At 57.9% G+C, this 16,392-nt stretch overlaps 7 protein-coding genes across 7 annotated transcripts; 3 read left to right on the top strand and 4 right to left on the bottom strand.

The window, feature by feature from the left end:
• Nucleotides 1–25: 25 nt before the first annotated feature.
• Nucleotides 26–2,890, bottom strand: GLRG_00854 (uncharacterized protein; the record flags this gene model as incomplete). Its single annotated transcript, XM_008091539.1, has 7 exons — nt 26–384; nt 472–540; nt 611–632; nt 694–804; nt 948–1,238; nt 1,354–1,592; nt 1,747–2,890. The coding sequence occupies 7 exons, from the start codon at nt 2,888–2,890 to the stop codon at nt 26–28; spliced, it is 2,235 nt and encodes a 744-aa protein (XP_008089730.1).
• A 608-nt stretch (nt 2,891–3,498) lies between these two features.
• On the bottom strand, nt 3,499–4,761 carry GLRG_00853 (uncharacterized protein; the record flags this gene model as incomplete). The annotated part of the gene is made up of 1 exon (XM_008091538.1): nt 3,499–4,761. The coding sequence occupies one exon, from the start codon at nt 4,759–4,761 to the stop codon at nt 3,499–3,501; it is 1,263 nt and encodes a 420-aa protein (XP_008089729.1).
• Nucleotides 4,762–5,489: 728 nt separating this feature from the next.
• GLRG_00852 (tetratricopeptide) lies at nt 5,490–7,460 on the bottom strand (the record flags this gene model as incomplete). The annotated part of the gene is made up of 4 exons (XM_008091537.1): nt 5,490–5,642; nt 5,729–6,939; nt 7,015–7,319; nt 7,390–7,460. The coding sequence occupies 4 exons, from the start codon at nt 7,458–7,460 to the stop codon at nt 5,490–5,492; spliced, it is 1,740 nt and encodes a 579-aa protein (XP_008089728.1).
• Nucleotides 7,461–8,096: 636 nt separating this feature from the next.
• GLRG_00851 (ubiquitin carboxyl-terminal hydrolase, family 1) lies at nt 8,097–8,852 on the bottom strand (the record flags this gene model as incomplete). Its single annotated transcript, XM_008091536.1, has 1 exon — nt 8,097–8,852. One exon carries the CDS (start codon nt 8,850–8,852, stop codon nt 8,097–8,099), a length of 756 nt encoding a protein of 251 aa, XP_008089727.1.
• Nucleotides 8,853–10,079: 1,227 nt separating this feature from the next.
• On the top strand, nt 10,080–10,838 carry GLRG_00850 (uncharacterized protein; the record flags this gene model as incomplete). The annotated part of the gene is made up of 1 exon (XM_008091535.1): nt 10,080–10,838. The coding sequence occupies one exon, from the start codon at nt 10,080–10,082 to the stop codon at nt 10,836–10,838; it is 759 nt and encodes a 252-aa protein (XP_008089726.1).
• Nucleotides 10,839–11,885: 1,047 nt separating this feature from the next.
• GLRG_00849 (uncharacterized protein) lies at nt 11,886–12,955 on the top strand (the record flags this gene model as incomplete). The annotated part of the gene is made up of 3 exons (XM_008091534.1): nt 11,886–12,041; nt 12,148–12,397; nt 12,465–12,955. 3 exons carry the CDS (start codon nt 11,886–11,888, stop codon nt 12,953–12,955), a joined length of 897 nt encoding a protein of 298 aa, XP_008089725.1.
• A 2,507-nt stretch (nt 12,956–15,462) lies between these two features.
• Nucleotides 15,463–16,270, top strand: GLRG_00848 (ctr copper transporter; the record flags this gene model as incomplete). Its single annotated transcript, XM_008091533.1, has 4 exons — nt 15,463–15,549; nt 15,644–15,672; nt 15,732–16,067; nt 16,132–16,270. The coding sequence occupies 4 exons, from the start codon at nt 15,463–15,465 to the stop codon at nt 16,268–16,270; spliced, it is 591 nt and encodes a 196-aa protein (XP_008089724.1).
• Between the last annotated feature and the right edge of the window lie 122 nt (nt 16,271–16,392).

The following is a 16,392-nucleotide window of genomic DNA, read 5'->3' as shown; positions in this document are numbered from 1 at the left end:
CTAGCAAAGTGGTACCACAACACTCTCAGTGCTGTTTCCTAGTCCACCCCTTCTCCTCATCCTTGGTCTTCTCCTTGCGCCCCGTCAGCGCCGCGAGCCTCTTCCGCACGCCGTTCCTCTCGGCGGCAGCGGCCGCCGTGCTCCCCGCGGGCTGCTGCGAGAGGCTCGACCGCCCCTGCCGGCTCAGCTGCGTCGACGCGCCGACCGACGACGACGGCGGTGACGACCTGTCGTGGCGCCGCCGGGCCGACAGCTTCTCCAGCCCACAGACGGCGAAGAAGTCCGTCCCCCGGCGCCACAGCTGCGCCGCCTTCCCCTGCGTGACGAACTCGTAGATCTGCAGCGAGAGCGCGATGAGCAGCACGGTCGCCACCAGGCTGAGGACTGTGAAGCTTCGCGTCAGTCTTCTGCTCTGGGGGGTGTTGGACTGCGGTGAACAAAGAAAAGAAAAAAGGGAAGGAGGGGGCCTACAGCATGCGAGGAGGAGGATCCCGCCGGTGGTTGGCTGTGCCAGTCCGACGACTTCGATTTGGAAGATGCCTAGAGGCGCTTGTCAGCATCTGATGTTTTGTATGTTTCTGTTTCTCTACGAATATCCTCCACAACTCACCAGTAGCCCAGGACAATGGCGCCTGTGGACGTCACCGTTAGAGGGAGTCGGTCGTGCAGATACGAGAGGGAGAGGGCACTCACAAAGACGACAGTCGCCCCCGTAAAGATGAAGAGGATCTTGGACTGCTCGCTCGCAGAAAGCGCCTCTTCGATGTTGGCCTCTCTCTGTCTTAGGTCTAGCAACGTAGTGATCTGACAGAAGCCGCTTATTATCAGCCAAAGAAAACATCTCGCCACATGAAAAGCTCCCTCGGCGTCACGGGTTGGAAACCATCAGAGTATGCAAGAGACGGGATTATCACGGGGCTCAAGAGAAGTTGAGAAGAAAAACTCACCGAGTCCCGCACCCGGTTCGCGTCCTCCTCCAACCTCTTGAAGAAGTCGAGCGTCGGGTGCTTGTACGCCTTGGCGGGCGCGTCGGGCGGCGTCTCGGCCTCGCGGAACTCGTCGAGCACGCGCTCCTGCGACCGCAGCACCCGCTTGATCATGTTGATCTCCTCGCGCACGTCGTCAATCTCCTGCAGGAGCTCGATCTCGGCGCGCAGGTCATCGAGCACCGTCTTGGTCGTGCCCATCTTGCTGATGGTGGCCTTGAAGTCGGCGTAGCGCTTCATCGCCTCGTTGGACTTTTGTTTCGCATGCGTCAGTCCTTGTTTCCTCACTAACACATCCTGCCCGTGCCTGGAAATCTCCCGGAAGCGGTGGAAGGGAGGAAAGGGGAGGCGGACGACGACGACTCACAATGTTGGCAATGGACGCCGCGAACACGCTGCAGTAGCTCCGGGGCCCCTCGAACTGGAAATGGAACTCCTCCTCGCTGTACCCGGCCGCGCTCTCGACGATGCTCTCGACGATGCGCATCATGTCCGCGTCGCCCGACCGGATGCCCCGCATCCCCAGCACCCGGTGCTTGATGCCGTTCAGCAGCGTCTTGGCGTTCTTGTCGTCCCACCGGTCCGGGAACGCGCTGATGACCGTGTCTGTGCAGTCGTCAACGTCAGCCCCTTTTCTCTCCAAAGTCCGTTGTTGTCCCGATCCCCCCGGCCCCTTTCCCGAGAACCCTCCTGGGTCGACCGTTGATGGTGACATATGACCATGTGCTGCGTTTGAGAAGGGGAGCGGAGGGGAACTCACTCTCGTCAATCTTCCACACCCAGAGCTGCGCAACGACCAGGATCTGCTTCCTTCTCTCCCGGTCCATCCGCCTCTTCTCCCGCGAGATCTTGGCCTGCACGCTGCTCGCCTGGTCCTGCCGCCCCGCCATCCGGCCCAGCTCCGCCTTGGTCCCGTCCGTCTTCTTCTGCTTCGAGCTGCTCTGCCGGGACAGCGTCCGCTGTATGTGCCTGAGAAACGGGTCCGCTTGCTGCTGCTGCTGTGTCGTAGTCGTCTCCGTCAGGCCCGCCTGTCGACCTCCCGCCACCGACTCCGTCGCGGTCGTTCCGTCCGCTTCGGGTCTAGCAACAGCAGCAGCTGCTGCTGCGGCGATGCGGGCCTCCACCCTGCCGAGGTATCGGATCAGCACCTGGGTATCGTTGCGCAGCGCCAGGTCCGCGGCGTCCAGCGACTCGTGATACGACTGGTCCAGCGACCGGGGCACGTGGAGCTCCGACTTTGTGAAGCTGGCGCGCAGCTTGGCCATGGCGTCAAAGTGCGCCAGGTGCGGGAACAGGTAGTGCTGGAGGTTCGTCGGCATCGCGCTGAGCGGGTGCCGCCTCTGCGCCGGCGCCGGCGCCGCCGGCCCGCCTCTCCTGTCGTTTCCTGAGCCGTCCCTCTGGGCCCCGGCCATCTCGAGCGGCGGGAGCAGCCTGGTCTCGTCCCCGATCTGCACGTCCTGCAGGCTCCGCTTGGTGCCCTCGTCGATATCGACGTCTATGACGGGCAGCACGATGGAGAACATCTGCGACTTGGCCGGCGCCGGCGACGAGGCCGCCGGGACGCTGGGCCCTCCTCCTCCTTCTCCGGTCGTCGCCCCCAGTCCGCGACCAGCAGCAGCCGCCGCCGCCTCCATCTTGAAATGCGGCTTCCGGTACGGCGCGTTGATGCGGATCTCGAGAAACGTCTCCTCAATGAAGGCGACAATCCGGTCGCGCTCGGCCTCGGTCCGGCGGTCCATCGCGCAGATGCGCTGCACCAGGTCCGTCACCCACGCAACGTTATTCGCCGGCAGGTGAAACCACCGCTTGACCGGCTTCTCGTCGGCCCGGGCGCCCGCTCCTCCTCCCCTCCCCCGCGACGTGTAGGAGCTTTTGCGCCGCTGCTGGTTGACGTGCCTCCGCATCTGCCAGCTATAAGAGTGCGGTTATTTCTTATGGTTACCGTCTGGGACTCGCATACTAATAGAGCCGGGTGAGCCAGTGCATAGTACTTCTGAGTGGGTCAATCGCGCGGAGTAATATAAAAGCTCGCCGCGGCTATTATGTCATCGTGTGGAAGGTTTGAATCCTTTAAGGATCTGGCTTCTCAGGCTGGGGTCGTGACAGAAAGCTTTTCAAGTTTGAATCTTGCCGGATCGGCGCTCTGGACGAGTGGATGGGTGAGAGATTACAGCTGATTGTCTGTTCAGTCACCGAGTGGGTCTATGGTCGAGTAGAGGCCTGAGGGAAGAGTCCCTATTTGTTGGTGAGTAATGGCTTGGTACCACAACTTTAATCATACTCGCGGTATCCCTTATAACCGGTTTAAGTGTGTTCCGCTCCCATGAGGCGGTGGGCAGGAGTACATCAACACGACAGTTCTTACCTGTTGAATATTTATGGATGCCAAAAACCAGCATTGTTATATTACTGTGGCAATTGGTGTATGCTTCTGCAACTCCAACGCCAGATTTTTAGTGAAATGGTAGTTATCGTCGAAGCATGATCCGGACCTGTAACTCCTTTGCTTTGGTTAGATCCTGATCTCCGTCTCCGGGTCGTACAGCATGTCCCAGACGCTCAGGCTCGCGAAGCTGCACTCGCTCGTCGGGCACCAGAACAGGCCCTGGAAGTGGCGGCAGGCGTCGATCTCGGCTTCCTGGTTCGGCCTCGACGGCGGGCGGGCGCGCCTCGGGCGCGGGTCCCACGCGGCGGCGACGCCCGGCTTGGGCACGACGTGGGGCGGCGCGTCGAACAGGTCGGCGATGGAGCGGCGGTTCAGCAGCTTGGCCAGGCTCTGGGGCGTCTCGCCCGTCGACGAGATGACGGTCGGGTCGGCGCCGGCCTCGAGCAGGTCACGCACGAGGGCCTTGCTCTCGTTCTTGACGGCGTGGTGCAGCGGCGTGCAGTCCTCCGTGTCGCGGAGGTTGACGTCGGCGTCGGCGGCCAGCAGCGAGGCCACGACGGCGGCGTGCTCGAACATGACGGCGGCGTGCAGCGGCGTCTGGTCGTCCATGTCCTGCGGGTCGACGTCGGCGCCCGCGGCGATGAGCACGCGCGCGACGCCGTCGTGGCCCTCGGACGCCGCCTGGTGCAGCGGCGTGCAGTACTCGGCGCTCGCGGCGTCGACGTCGGCCCCGCGCTCGACCAGCGCCCGTACGATGGCCTCGCGCCCATGCCGCGCCGCCACGCTCAGCGGCGTGAAGTCGTTTGCGTTCTGCGCCTCGATGGACACGAGCCCCGTCTCGAGGAGCATCGTCACGACGCCCTCGTGCCCTCCCCGCGCCGCGTCGTGGAGCGGCGTGTCCCCAACGCCGTCCTTGGTGGCCGGGTTCGCGCCGGCGTCGAGCAGCACCCGGATGGCGGCCTCGCAGCCCCTCCGGCTGGCAATGTGCAGGCTCGTTGCCAGGTCCTGGTTCGGCGCGTCGACGACGGCGCCGTTCTCGATTAGCACGCCCACGATGCCCGCGTGGCCGCTGCGGCTCGCCTCGTGCAGCGGAGTCTCGCGGAAGCTTTCCTCGGCCCTCACGTTGGCGCCTTGGGCGAGCAGGGTCCTGACGACATCCTCATGGCCGTTGCGCGCGGCGAGGTGGAGTGGCGTGCACTTGTCGGCGTCCTGGACGTCGACGTCGCACTCCGGATTCGTCTCGAGGATGGCGAGGACGATGTTGTTACGGCCGAGACGGGCGGCGTGGTGCAGGGCTGTGCGCTGGTCCTCGTCGCGCGAGCGGAGGACGGAGGGGAGGGAGGTGATGAGCTGGCGGACGTGGGCTTCTGCCGTCTCGGGGTCGGGCATGCCCGTCGCGATGACCTCGATGAGCTGGCCGTATGCTAATTACTTGTTAATCGCGTCTGACCATGTATGAGACTGTGAAAATGAGACCTTGCCTTCTCTCATGGGAGAGTCCATGGTGTTGATCCAGAACAAAGGTGGATCCGAAACAGCGAGTAGAAACAATACAACAATGGTACCATAGGTAGGAAAAGAAGACAAAAGAGGAAACAAAATGATCAAGAGAGCCAAGCCAAGCCCTCTTGAACAATAAGACCGGGGGCCTGAAGTGGCGCACTTCTAGATGAGATGCACCGATGGGAAAGTGATTGATCTTCTTCCCCGGTGACGAACCATCGGGAACGGCTGACACTTAACACGAGCAAGAAAACAACCGGCCTCATTCGGTACACGACTGCCGGCACCTAAGCCATCCATCGCCATATGCTCAAGGCACGGCATGTCTCAGAAGATTCGACAAGTCTGGTTGACTAGGACATCAGTGGCCGGGTTATTCTATTTTCATGGTCGACTGGACGCGCAAGTCATTCAGCGTAATCATTCAGACATCCAGGGGGCCCTCACGTGGAATATTGCTGGTGTTGGGGTCACATTGCAACCACTACGAATGACCTAGTGAGCCGTTGTTAACATTTCTTCGTCCAACCATTACGCATGACCTGTTTTTGGAATTTTATTTCCGCCTCCCCAGCCGTCTCTCTCCAACACATTACGCCACTCCCGCCTCTCTTTTACCGGCCGACGCGGATAACTCCTGCCGCTACCAGCTTCTGCACCTTGGTCCTGATGTCGGGGTTCTTCATGTGTTCCGTCAGCGCCGCAGGGTCCGACTGCGCTTGCTGGAGGATAGACTGCATGATGGGGTCGTTCATGATGCTCATGATCTGCAGGGTCTTGTTAGCAAAACTGGCTGCGCACTAAAAAGGGAAAACCCGGGCTTAGCGCCGCCGGCGGGTACGTGTTTACTCACCTCGGGGTCGCGGGCCAGGCGCTCCTTGGTCTGTTCCTCCGTTTCGTTCTCGCGCGTCGCGTACATGGCGTTGAAGGCCTTTTGCTGCTGCTGCTCAATCTCGCGCGCGTTGGCGCCCTTGTGGTGCTCCAGGTCGACCTTGGCGGCCTCGGTGCAGGCGTCGACGGCCTTGGAGTACTCGCGCATGCCGTGGAAGGCCTGCGCCTTGCGGATGTATGCGCGGATAAAGGTCGGGTCCTTCTTGATGGCCGTGTTGCAGTCCTCGACGGCGCTGGGAAACTCGAGCAGCTTGACAAACGCGGCGGCGCGGTTGCTGTAGCCCCTGGGGTCGTCGGGCGCGCGCTTGATCATCTCCGAGTACGACGCGACGGCGCCGGGCCAGTCACTCTCCTTGAACTTCTTGTTGCCCTCCTCGCGGGCCTTCTCGGCCTCGGCGGGGTCGATGTAGGCCAGGCGTGCCTGCTCGATCTTGTTGCGCTCGGCGGCGCGCAGCTTGGCGTTGACCTCGGGGGTGCGGTGCTCCGTCAGGGACTTCTTGTAGTTCTCGATGGCCAGCTCGAGGTTGCCCTGCTTCTCGTAGGCGGAGCCGATGCGCGCGTACGACTTGGCGATCAGCTTGAAGTCGGCGTAGATCTCGCGGCCCTCCTCAACGGCCTTGGTGCAGGCCTCGACGGCCTTGTCGTAGTCGCCCTTCTCGAAGTAGGCGGCGCCGAGGTTGTTGAGGTAGGTGATGTCCTTGTACAGCTCCCAGGCCTTGCTGTAGTGTGCGATGGCCTCGTCAAAGTTGCGCTTCTTGTAGTTCTCGGTACCCAGCGCCTTCTCCTTGTCGGCCTCCTCCTTGGCCTTCTTCTTCGCCAAGGCCTCCTCGTCGAGTTCTTCGGGTTCGGGCTCGGGCTCGGGGGTGGGGGCCTTCTTGGGGGCGGGCTTCGGCTCGGGAGGGGGGGGAGCATCGCGCATCTCTGCGTCCTGGGGAATGTCGTCGGGCATGCCCATCTGCATGTCGACGCCCATCAGGACGCCGAGAACCTGCAGCATGCGGGGGTCGGTGAACAGGTCGGGCGAGCCCTTGGGGTTCTCCTTCATCTGCTGGAGCTTGGCCATGAAGGCGGGGTCTGCGAGGAAGCTGGCCGTCTTGGGGTTCGCGGCGAGCTTCTGGATAAGTTGGGGGTCGTTGAACATGCTGCCGAGGCCGCCAGTCGGGTCGCCGGCGTCTGCAGTTAGTCAGTCAGTCAGCATTTCCTGGTGCTCGTTCAACAGGGGGTAGGTGGGTGGGCGATTGAGCGTACCACCACCAGCCTCGGCCTTCATCGCCTTCTGAGTGGCAGCGAGGTCCTTCTTCAAGCCGGCATTATTGGGGTCGACCTTGAGTCCCTCCTCGTAAGCGTCGTTGGCGGCGAGGAGGTCGCCGAGGCCGTAGTAGGCTGTGCCAAGACGTCCCCAGCCCTTGGGCCAGTCGGGCTTGATCTCGGTCGTCTTCTTTGCATCTTCCAGGGCGTTTTGCCAGTCCTTCTTGGATGCGTAGGCGGCAGAGCGGTTACTGTAGAGGATGTGGTTGTCGGGCTGCATCTTGATCGCCTCGGAGAACTTGGCGCTGCAGGACGTCAGTGTCTGGATTGTGGAGTTGCACGAATGAAGGGATTGGGCAGGAGAGAAAAACGTACACAGCCTCGTCAAAGTTCTTTTCGGCAATGGCCTTGTTGCCGAGAGCCTTAAGCTCGTCTGCGGAAGCCATGGCGAGTTCGGGCGTGTGCGGGGTTGTGATTGTATATGTACGACTTGTTGAGAACTCGGATTGGACTTTTTTTGGAATATGCAATAGTTGCGCTTTTTGGGGGACGGGGTATCTGATGTCGTCGTCGTATAATTGGGGAGAGGGAGAGGGAGTGTGAGACGGAGAAGAAGGAAAAAAAGGTCCAATATGTTATTCTCGACGTGGGGTTTCTCGGCGGGCAGCCAAAGGCCGCGAATCCGCAAAAGAAAACAGCGACCAACTGTACCTTCTAGCTGTTTCGATGGTGGGAGCGGTACCACCTTCTGATTGGACAGATGGGACCGGGGTGGGGTCGGTTGGGGCCTGGACCGTGCGGTGGAGGGGCTCAAGGCTGAGGCGGAGGTGTGCCCCACTTCTAGGTGAGAGCTCCGGGTGGTCCCCGGTCAACTCGGTGAGTTCGGTAAAGAAGGTATGGATGGTCCACCATTCATTCGATTATAGGAGAACGACATGTATGGGAATTGACCTGTTTGTGATTGTCATATAGTCCATCTATAGGACACTTGCGAATTCTGCTTCGGTTCTTAAGAACCAATGCAACGTCAACGGCTCCAGCTCCGGCTAGCTAGGTGATAACCGCGTTTCTCATGGGCATTTTCACTCCTTCTCGGCCAATGCAACGATACTAAACTCCAGGTTCCCGTCGGCATAGTTCAAGAACTTCTTGACGCCCTTCTCCAACGCCCCCTCGCTCAGCATATCCTCGCCCTCCTCCAACAGGCCCCGATCGACAGGCCCGTCCGACCCGCCCTCCAACTCCCATAGATGGCCGTCTTTGCCCTTGACGAAGGCGATGAAGTGGTATCCCGGGCGCTCCTCCGCAGGCGGCGGCGCCGTGTCCCCCTTGCGCGCCGCCTTCATGTGCGCCTCCTCGAGCTCCTCGCTCTTGTACAGCACGTCCGCCCTCGCCTCCCACCGTAGCGGCTCCGCCTCCTTCAGCAGCCCGTCCAGCAGAGACCCCTCCGTCACCAACGTCCGCGCCTCGCCGTTGCCGACGGCGTGGATCAGCGCGTACAGCCCGCACGCGTTGCCGATCGTCTGACGAAACCAGGTCACCGGCTCGCCCGGGCCGGCCCCCCTGTACGTGACCCCGTCCTCCTTGGCGATCCTGGTCCCGTCGGCGGCTCGGACCTGATAGTACATGGGCGCCGGGGCGATGAAGATGAGCGCCAGCGCGGGCCGCGGCACGAGGTCCAGGAGGGCCGGCTCGTCGAGGCTGTAGACGTCGAAGAAGCCCAGCGAGGGCGACACGCCGAGGTCGTGCACGAGCGAAGTGAAGACGTCGGGGTTGTTCTCGAGCGGGATAAATGTCTTTTTGCCCGTCGGGGAGTAATAGACACCGTCTGCTGGCATGGCGTTCCTGCGGGTTGCAATAGAGACTGGTGTTCTAGAGGCTCAGGCGATCAAGGCCAGAATCAACAACGGATTCCAAAAGTCGGGAGTTCTGGTAGTTTATTAGATAATACCTCGGTTGGACAAGATACAGTTATTGTTTTCCCGTAGGTTATAGCAGGAAAGAGGCATGGAGTTGATGCCTGAGAAGGTGCAGCTGCTTGACTTACAAACGGCAGTTGCACGGTTGACGCAAGCCCGCTGCCTGCCTACCTGCCTGCCTGCCACGGGAAGGGAAGGAACCCCGCACGCTCATTCGCTCCCACTTTCCACATTGGGTATCGAGGGTGAAGAAGGGGGGAATCCAGCTTTGAGTATCTTCTTACTAATACCTACCTAGAACCTACAGGCTACTATTAATGCATCAGCGCGTTCGCTTCTCACTTTAGCTACCAAACCCTCTAACAGTAATGGTGGGGGATCCAGAAAACGGTTGATTCGAAGAGCTCGTCATCCCGCTTTGTAAAGCCTGGCCACCTTAAGTATATCCTGTTTACAGTCGTACCAGATCAAAAGGAGATTGGTCCTGCCTGGTGGCTGAATGGGCCGTGGGTTTCATCCGCGTTCAGACGGGCGACTTGTCGGATTCGCCAGCCACTGTGTCGGGATCTGAGCCAAGCGGAATCAGCATGTGGAATGCCGTGAGAATCATGATTCTGGATTGGTTTTATTCGCTAAAAAACGACATAACCGTCGTGAAATGTATCATGTCTGCAAACGGCGTGGTAGGCAGGTGCATCTAAATCCAGATTCTTATACTAATACCGCTTTATATAAATGACCTGATTGTTCAAGCCTTCTGAACTTTTATTCGCTGCTACCTTACCTTGAGCCAAATCCAGGCATTCGGTCCCTTTAATTTACAGCCACAGGTTCGACTTGGCATTGGTGGCAATCCCCTCGTGTACGTACGTAAGCATGTATTAGAGCCCAATGCAGTATTCTATCACCACTTCTGGTCGGCTATGATAGCCATTGTGGTCTGATCAGGTGGTTCGAGACGTGGATGGACGAGACTTTGAACTGGAACATCACGATGCTGAGTCCCGTATAAAATTCAAATATAAAAGAACATCGTACAACCCCAAGATTTGGTCCCCTTAGAAACACATCACTCAACATCTCAAAACTCATACCTACTATCAACCCCATTGCCAGCCAAACACGACCACCCGACGGGAAAATAAAATGCATCTCTCCACTTTCTTCACTGCGCTCATCGCCGCGGCACCGCTTGTCGTCAAGGCTTCACCTCTCTCAATCGTTGACGGAAACGAATACGGGCCGCAAGATATCGAAGAAAGAGCCATGTTTCCGAGGATCAAAACAAAAGTCTTTCTCAGTCTTCTGCCCGACGACGTGAAGTTTACCGTCAACGAGATCAAGATGGACAAGCCTGATGGCTCGCAGGCTTGGCGAGAGGGAGGCCCCGCGGTCCCGTTCACAATCGCCACCAGCGAGGTCACCGCGGCCATCGCGAAAAAGTGGAGGGGGGTCTATCTGGGCGAGCTCGCGATGCAGAAAGACAAGGCCGGCGAAGGATCCTCTTTTCACATCAAGTACACCATCAGCAGCCCCTCGTCCGCGGCCAAAGTCGTCAGTGGCACGCTCACTATCGGAAGCACCACATGGGGTGCCGTCAGTCGGCCGGACCATATCACCTACTCCTGGCAACTCGGCGACTCTGGATGGGGCACCTGGACATCAGAGGTACTCGGGCTCTCCTCCCCCGACGACACCTTCATCACTGTTGGCTATGTCCCCGAGAAGCAGATCTATGCGTTTGGCCTTACTACCAAGACCGACGCCATTACCAAATTTCTAGGGAGTGTAGTCAGAGGCATTATCAACTTCCACACGATTGCTCTGTCTGCCGGAAGTAGTTCTCTGGGAACTGTGGCTTCGGTCGGTATCAAGGTGGCTCTCGCTGGAGCTAGCAAACTTTGATAGCATGGTCTCATAGTTTTCTTTACAACTTTTATAATTGGATCCGTATGACAGGGGATTTAGGACATGTATCTCGACTTGGTAATCAAGCATACCGCAATAATTCAAGTCTGTATATGTCAACACGCTTCCTACTTTCCGAGATTGGCATGGGTCGAGGGTAACGGTGGAAAGAAAACAGCTATTGTAATTTCCCTCTCCATAATCGGCGTCGACTTTCTTTGCCGTGAGTCCCCTGCTACATGGCCAGCAAGCGTTATCTTGCTTGATTAATTAACCGTGGATAGGCAGAAGACGACGCAGAGAAACTGAATCGTCAGGTAAATAAAAAGAAGAAGAAAGAACCCCCCCCCGAAACAAACCATAAATCTGCCGTTTTCTCGTTGACTTACTCGCCTTGGCCTATGACTGCCACTTCTTGCCGACAGCTTACAACCCGCCGAGATCGCCGTGCCGGAGGACGATGGACCTCCCGGAATCACCGACCGTTTCGGGCCGGTCCCTGGCCGGCTATGCATGGACCGAGGCCGACCGTCCGTCTTCGTGGAAGAACAGGAAAAGAGAAAAGAAAGGGGGGGGGCTATATTACAATTGCTTTAATCAAGGGGACCCAGTCGGCGGGTGTGGTGTGCTGATATACAGTTACTACACTACTGTACAAAAGCACGACAACTCACACTTTTGGATCGGGAGGGTGGGAAGCTTTGTCCAATGCCCATGCAGCTCTTCGAGTCCAAACTGTCCGTCGGCATGGCGGGGGCGACGCAGAAACATTGGCTTGGTTATTAAAAGGCGCGTCATTATTGGCCCGTGTCGGGGGGATTGCTGGGGGGGGGGGGGGGGGAGCTCTGGCGCGGTTTCACCTGGGAGCTCCCGCTAACACCGCTGCGCGATCATGGCTCTGGCCGCCAGCCGAAAGACGTCAGCCAGAGCCAGTCAGTCGTACGACTTTTTGTTCTCCCTCCCTCCTCTCTCCCGACAAACCCGTCATATCAGTCTTGCCATTCGCTCCCGTTCCAGCCTGGCCCCAGCTGTCGTCCTCTCAAAATGGCCGGATATCTCTTGCTTGTGATCCCAAGCATCCTCATGAGCTTGCTGGTCTCCAGAGCGCCCTTCATGATGACTACCACGCCGCAGACGACGAGGCCCTGGGCCGACGGGCCCATGAAGCTCATTACGACGCCGCAGTACGAGACGAAAAAGGTTGGTTGGTCATTTGCCGCCCCCGACTCACGTGCATGTGCATGCCAGTTGCGGCTCTCTTTCCCCCCCGCTCGTAGATGCTCCGACTGACTGGCTATTCGGACAGACCGATCTCTTCACGCTAGGCTCTACTCACATGGCTTTGCTACACAATTCCATCTTGCGCGGTTATAACTCCATCTACCAGCAGGCGCCTTACATCCAAGAGGCCGACAAGGCCGACTTCATCGGGTACTCCCAGACTTGGTACAAGTTCGTCAAGTCCCACCACGATGACGAAGAGGAGTCCCTCTTCACCAAGATCGAGAACCTCTTGGACGACAAGAATGTATTTGCGGAGACGCACAAGGAGCACGGTACGTACCTAATATTTTCCATAAGACCCCCAAGAGGAGACAATCCCCACTGACATGCGGCTTACAGAGTCATTCCTGGGCGGCCTCGCCGAGTTCAACAAGTACCTGACGTCGCTGTCCTCGCCGTCCGACTTCTCCGGCGCCAAGCTGCTCGAAATCATGAAGGGGTTCCAGGAGCCGTTCGAGAACCACTTCCACAGCGAGATCAGCACCATCGCCGGTCTGGCGGCACACCCGAAGGCGCCGAAGGAGGGGACACCGGAGGCGGCGAACGCAAGCCTGACGTTCAAGACGTGGGGCAAGAGCACCGTCACCAAGGCGGGCACGGCGGACGTCGTGCCATTCTTTTTGCTGAACCTGGACCGGACGGCCGAGGACGGGTTGTGGTCTAACTGGCCGCCAATGCCGGCGCCGATCAAGTGGGGTCTGATCAACATCGCGGGTGCGTGGCACTGGGGATGGTGGAAGTTTGCTAGCTGCGACGCGGCCGGGCAACCTAGAGAGCTGTACGCGCTGCAGTCCTCCGGCACGGAGGACAAGACCAAGGCTGAACTGTAAAATGGGATTTGAGATAGACGGACTGCTGTAGTTGGTCATCTGTGGGACGATAGTGCAGCGTTTGGGGGTGGAATTGGCACCTGGATACTTGTAAGAGAAATATGGAATATTGAGATGAGCACAAAATAGTCGGATTATTCATTTTAATCGTGTGATATCCGACGGATGCTTCGTCGCCAAAACTTCCGCCAGGATCCGAGTCGGCATTCGTCCCGGATAGAGACAGGCAGGGAGGCCCCAATCCGGCAACGGGGCCTCTTGTCGGCGCGAGCCGAGCGATCGTCGGCGGGATGAATAATATACAGCTCTGTCGCCGTTTGCAAGAGGGCGTGGGTGTGGGTGAGAGTCAGGAACCAGCGTGTCGACGAGATTGCCACCTAAATGCTAGGCTTGGGGATGCAGCAGGTTTCCCTGTCGAGCTTCGTATCTATCCTCTTGGCACAGAGCGCCGATCTCTGATCTTTCCACCGGTGCTCTTTCCTTGGTACAGAATACCGGATAGATGCAGCGGTCAACGATGTAGTGCATTTGGTGAATCAAGACGGGATCGATCGGGATAGGCGCTAAGTCATCGTGCAACGGCGGGATGGTGGCCACTGGTACCCAGCGATGAGGCATCCACCCAACGGGTTGCAGAGAGTATCCGTACGATATAGTATAGTGTAATTTGGAGGGGCGAGGCGAGCTGCAATGTAACGCAACACCGCCGGCCGGCGCAGGTTATAAATTGCACATGCAGACGCACTGCGCCGGGGCGGCGGAACCCTCGTTTCGTCCCCTTCCCCCCAATGGACGGCCAAGGCGATTGGGGCTCTTCATCGCTTGCTTGCGGCAACTACGACGGAATGGCACGTTGGACCCTTAGTTGAGTATTAGTTCCCGTGGTTCACACGATCCACACTTCTCTGCTAATGGACCAGAATCCATCCATCCCATCCCACGCCGTAGAATGACATGGGAAGATGTGCAAGTGGGCAGGCACCGCGTTGTCTACAGTATCCCTGACGGTGTTCCGCATGCTGGTTGTTGTACAGGGCCAAACAAGACGGCAGGTGGGGGGCACAAGGCATGTGCTGAGGCGGCAGCTGATAGGCAGGCAGATCGACTTTCTTCTTCGTTACAATCAGCTCCATGGTGAACAAAGCCCGATGCCTAGGACGGGAAGGTCGGTTCATCAACTCATGCGGTGCTATCTTTGGTGGCGACATCTCCCGAGAAGACGAGGCGTGCATTGCCTCGTGCCACACCTTGTGCTTCTGGTTTCTGAGTTGGATGTCTCAGCAAGACGCGGGTACGGATCAAGTCGCTGCTGCAGGTTGAAGCTGGGAAGTTGTGGGAATCGTCTGGTTCTGTCGTGCAGAAGTCCGACGTGGGGTGGAGAGAGCAAGGAGGAGCCGGTGAGGGATCCTATCATTTGAGGGCTGCAATTGGACGGTTGGCCTGGTAAACTTGCTCAAACACACGCAGGTTGCGTGAGGCAGAGGCAGGCAGGAAGTGATAGTATCTCCTTGGCGGCAGGAACGAACCGTCTTTTTGTGGCGTGTCGTCTTATTTTCTTTCCTTCTTACCCACCTAGGTAGGTAGATACCCATACCTAGGCAGCTAGGTAGTTGTGTAGGTACCGTGGTAATGTACACCCCGCCTTCCGCTTCCGCTCGCATACCTTCTTCCTTGACCAAGTACTGTTGGTACGTATATGCGCCGTCTTAAATATTGGCAGGTTACGATACCACTGCTGGTTTGAGAGAATAAGAGAGCATTTGCTACACAGAAACCCGTGTTAGATCAAAGTATAATCATGGCGAACCCACTCTAATGTGCAGTAGCCTGGATTTATCTTCCATTGCTCCCCCCAGCATCGCTCGTCCTGGATGCGTGCATTGACTATTACCTACGGTAGAGATCTCGTCGAGTGGAGTTCCTCGTCTGACAGCCATCGACATATCCACTTCTATGCATCTACCTACCTGCACTGGCCATCCCCACCACTTAGATACAACAGAAAGAAGAAACAGAGAGGCAAGAAAGACAAAAGTGCTGCCGAATCTTACACCACCTACCTTCTTGGACCCTTGCTTGCCTTTCGGGAAGGAACCTGCCCCGTATCTCCTCACTCCTTACCGTGGAAATCTAGCTCAAAGTGGGTCCCCGTGGCTTTCTATCCATCGCAGCAACGAGGAAAGAACGTCTCTCCCACTACCCTGGGGGCATACCTTGATTTTCTAAAAAGGTCTGCCTACCTACTTGGGCAGGTACCTATATAACTCTTTTCCCCGACTCAGAAACTTTGTTTCCTTCTTCCTTCTCCAGCTTCGCTCCCTGACCAAAACAAGCGGCCCATTCCCTGCAGCTCGGACGACTTCGCCAGTCCCTGTTCCAAGAAGCCCGTCTGAAATACTACGGTATCACTGCATCTGAACATATTCCTCTTTACATTTCAAGTTCGGCAGTCTACTTACCCCAGGATGGATCACGGCGGCATGACGATGGCCACTACCACGGCCGTCATGGCTGCCACCGGCACCATGAACATGCCCGCAGCCACAAGCAGCAAGCCTGCCATGTCCATGGGAGGCAGCGGTTGCAAGATCTCTGTGAGTATTCGGCTCCCAATACGAAGCCAAGACGGGGGCTTTATGCGTCTTCCAACTAAAACCGCAAAATCATAAACTAACGCCTTCTCCGTAGATGCTTTGGAACTACAACACCGTCGGATCGTAAGCAGCATCATCACACGCTCGGCATGGACTATGCACTAACATGCTTGCTTTTTTAGTTGCTTCATCAGCAGCTCCTGGAAGATCACCTCCAACGGCATGTTCGCCGGCTCCCTCATTGGCGTCATCCTTCTCGTGATGCTCCTCGAATTCCTCCGCCGCGCCGTCAAGGAGTACGACCGATACCTAATCCGTACCCACAAGGCCCGCTACGCAGACGCCGGCGCCAACTCTCCGAGATCCGTCAGTGCCGACGACCACGGCAAGGGTCCCTCAGCCTCCGCTGCCACCGTCAGCTCCAACGCCGTCCCGCGCTTCCGCCCCACTATCCTCCAGCAGGCCGTCCGCGCCTTCATCCACGTCTGCCAGTTCGCTGTCGCCTATTTTGTTATGCTGTAAGTCTTTGTCTGCTGCTTCTGCCACTACCTATGAGACAGTGCTGATTCTGTCGGTCCACAGGCTCGCCATGTACTACAATGGTTACATGATCATCTGTATCTTCATCGGCTCTTACATCGGCGCCTTCATCTTCCAATGGGAGACCCTTTTCGACGAGCCCACTTCTGCTGCCAGGGAGGCCACCGTCTGTTGTGGTTGAATGATGGGGTCCGGCACGAATCGGATTTCCACAACACCAGGATAAAACATCGAGGAGGCACAGTACTATACCCATGCGGCAGTCAGTTGTCTCGATGCCTTTTCCAATAATCCGTAGTTAGT

This window comes from Colletotrichum graminicola (genome assembly GCF_000149035.1).
Source record: "Colletotrichum graminicola M1.001 genomic scaffold supercont1.2, whole genome shotgun sequence".
Taxonomy (NCBI): Eukaryota; Fungi; Ascomycota; class Sordariomycetes; order Glomerellales; family Glomerellaceae; genus Colletotrichum; species Colletotrichum graminicola.
The sequence above is the reverse complement of the archived record's forward strand: the minus strand, read 5'-3'. Positions and strand labels throughout refer to the sequence as shown.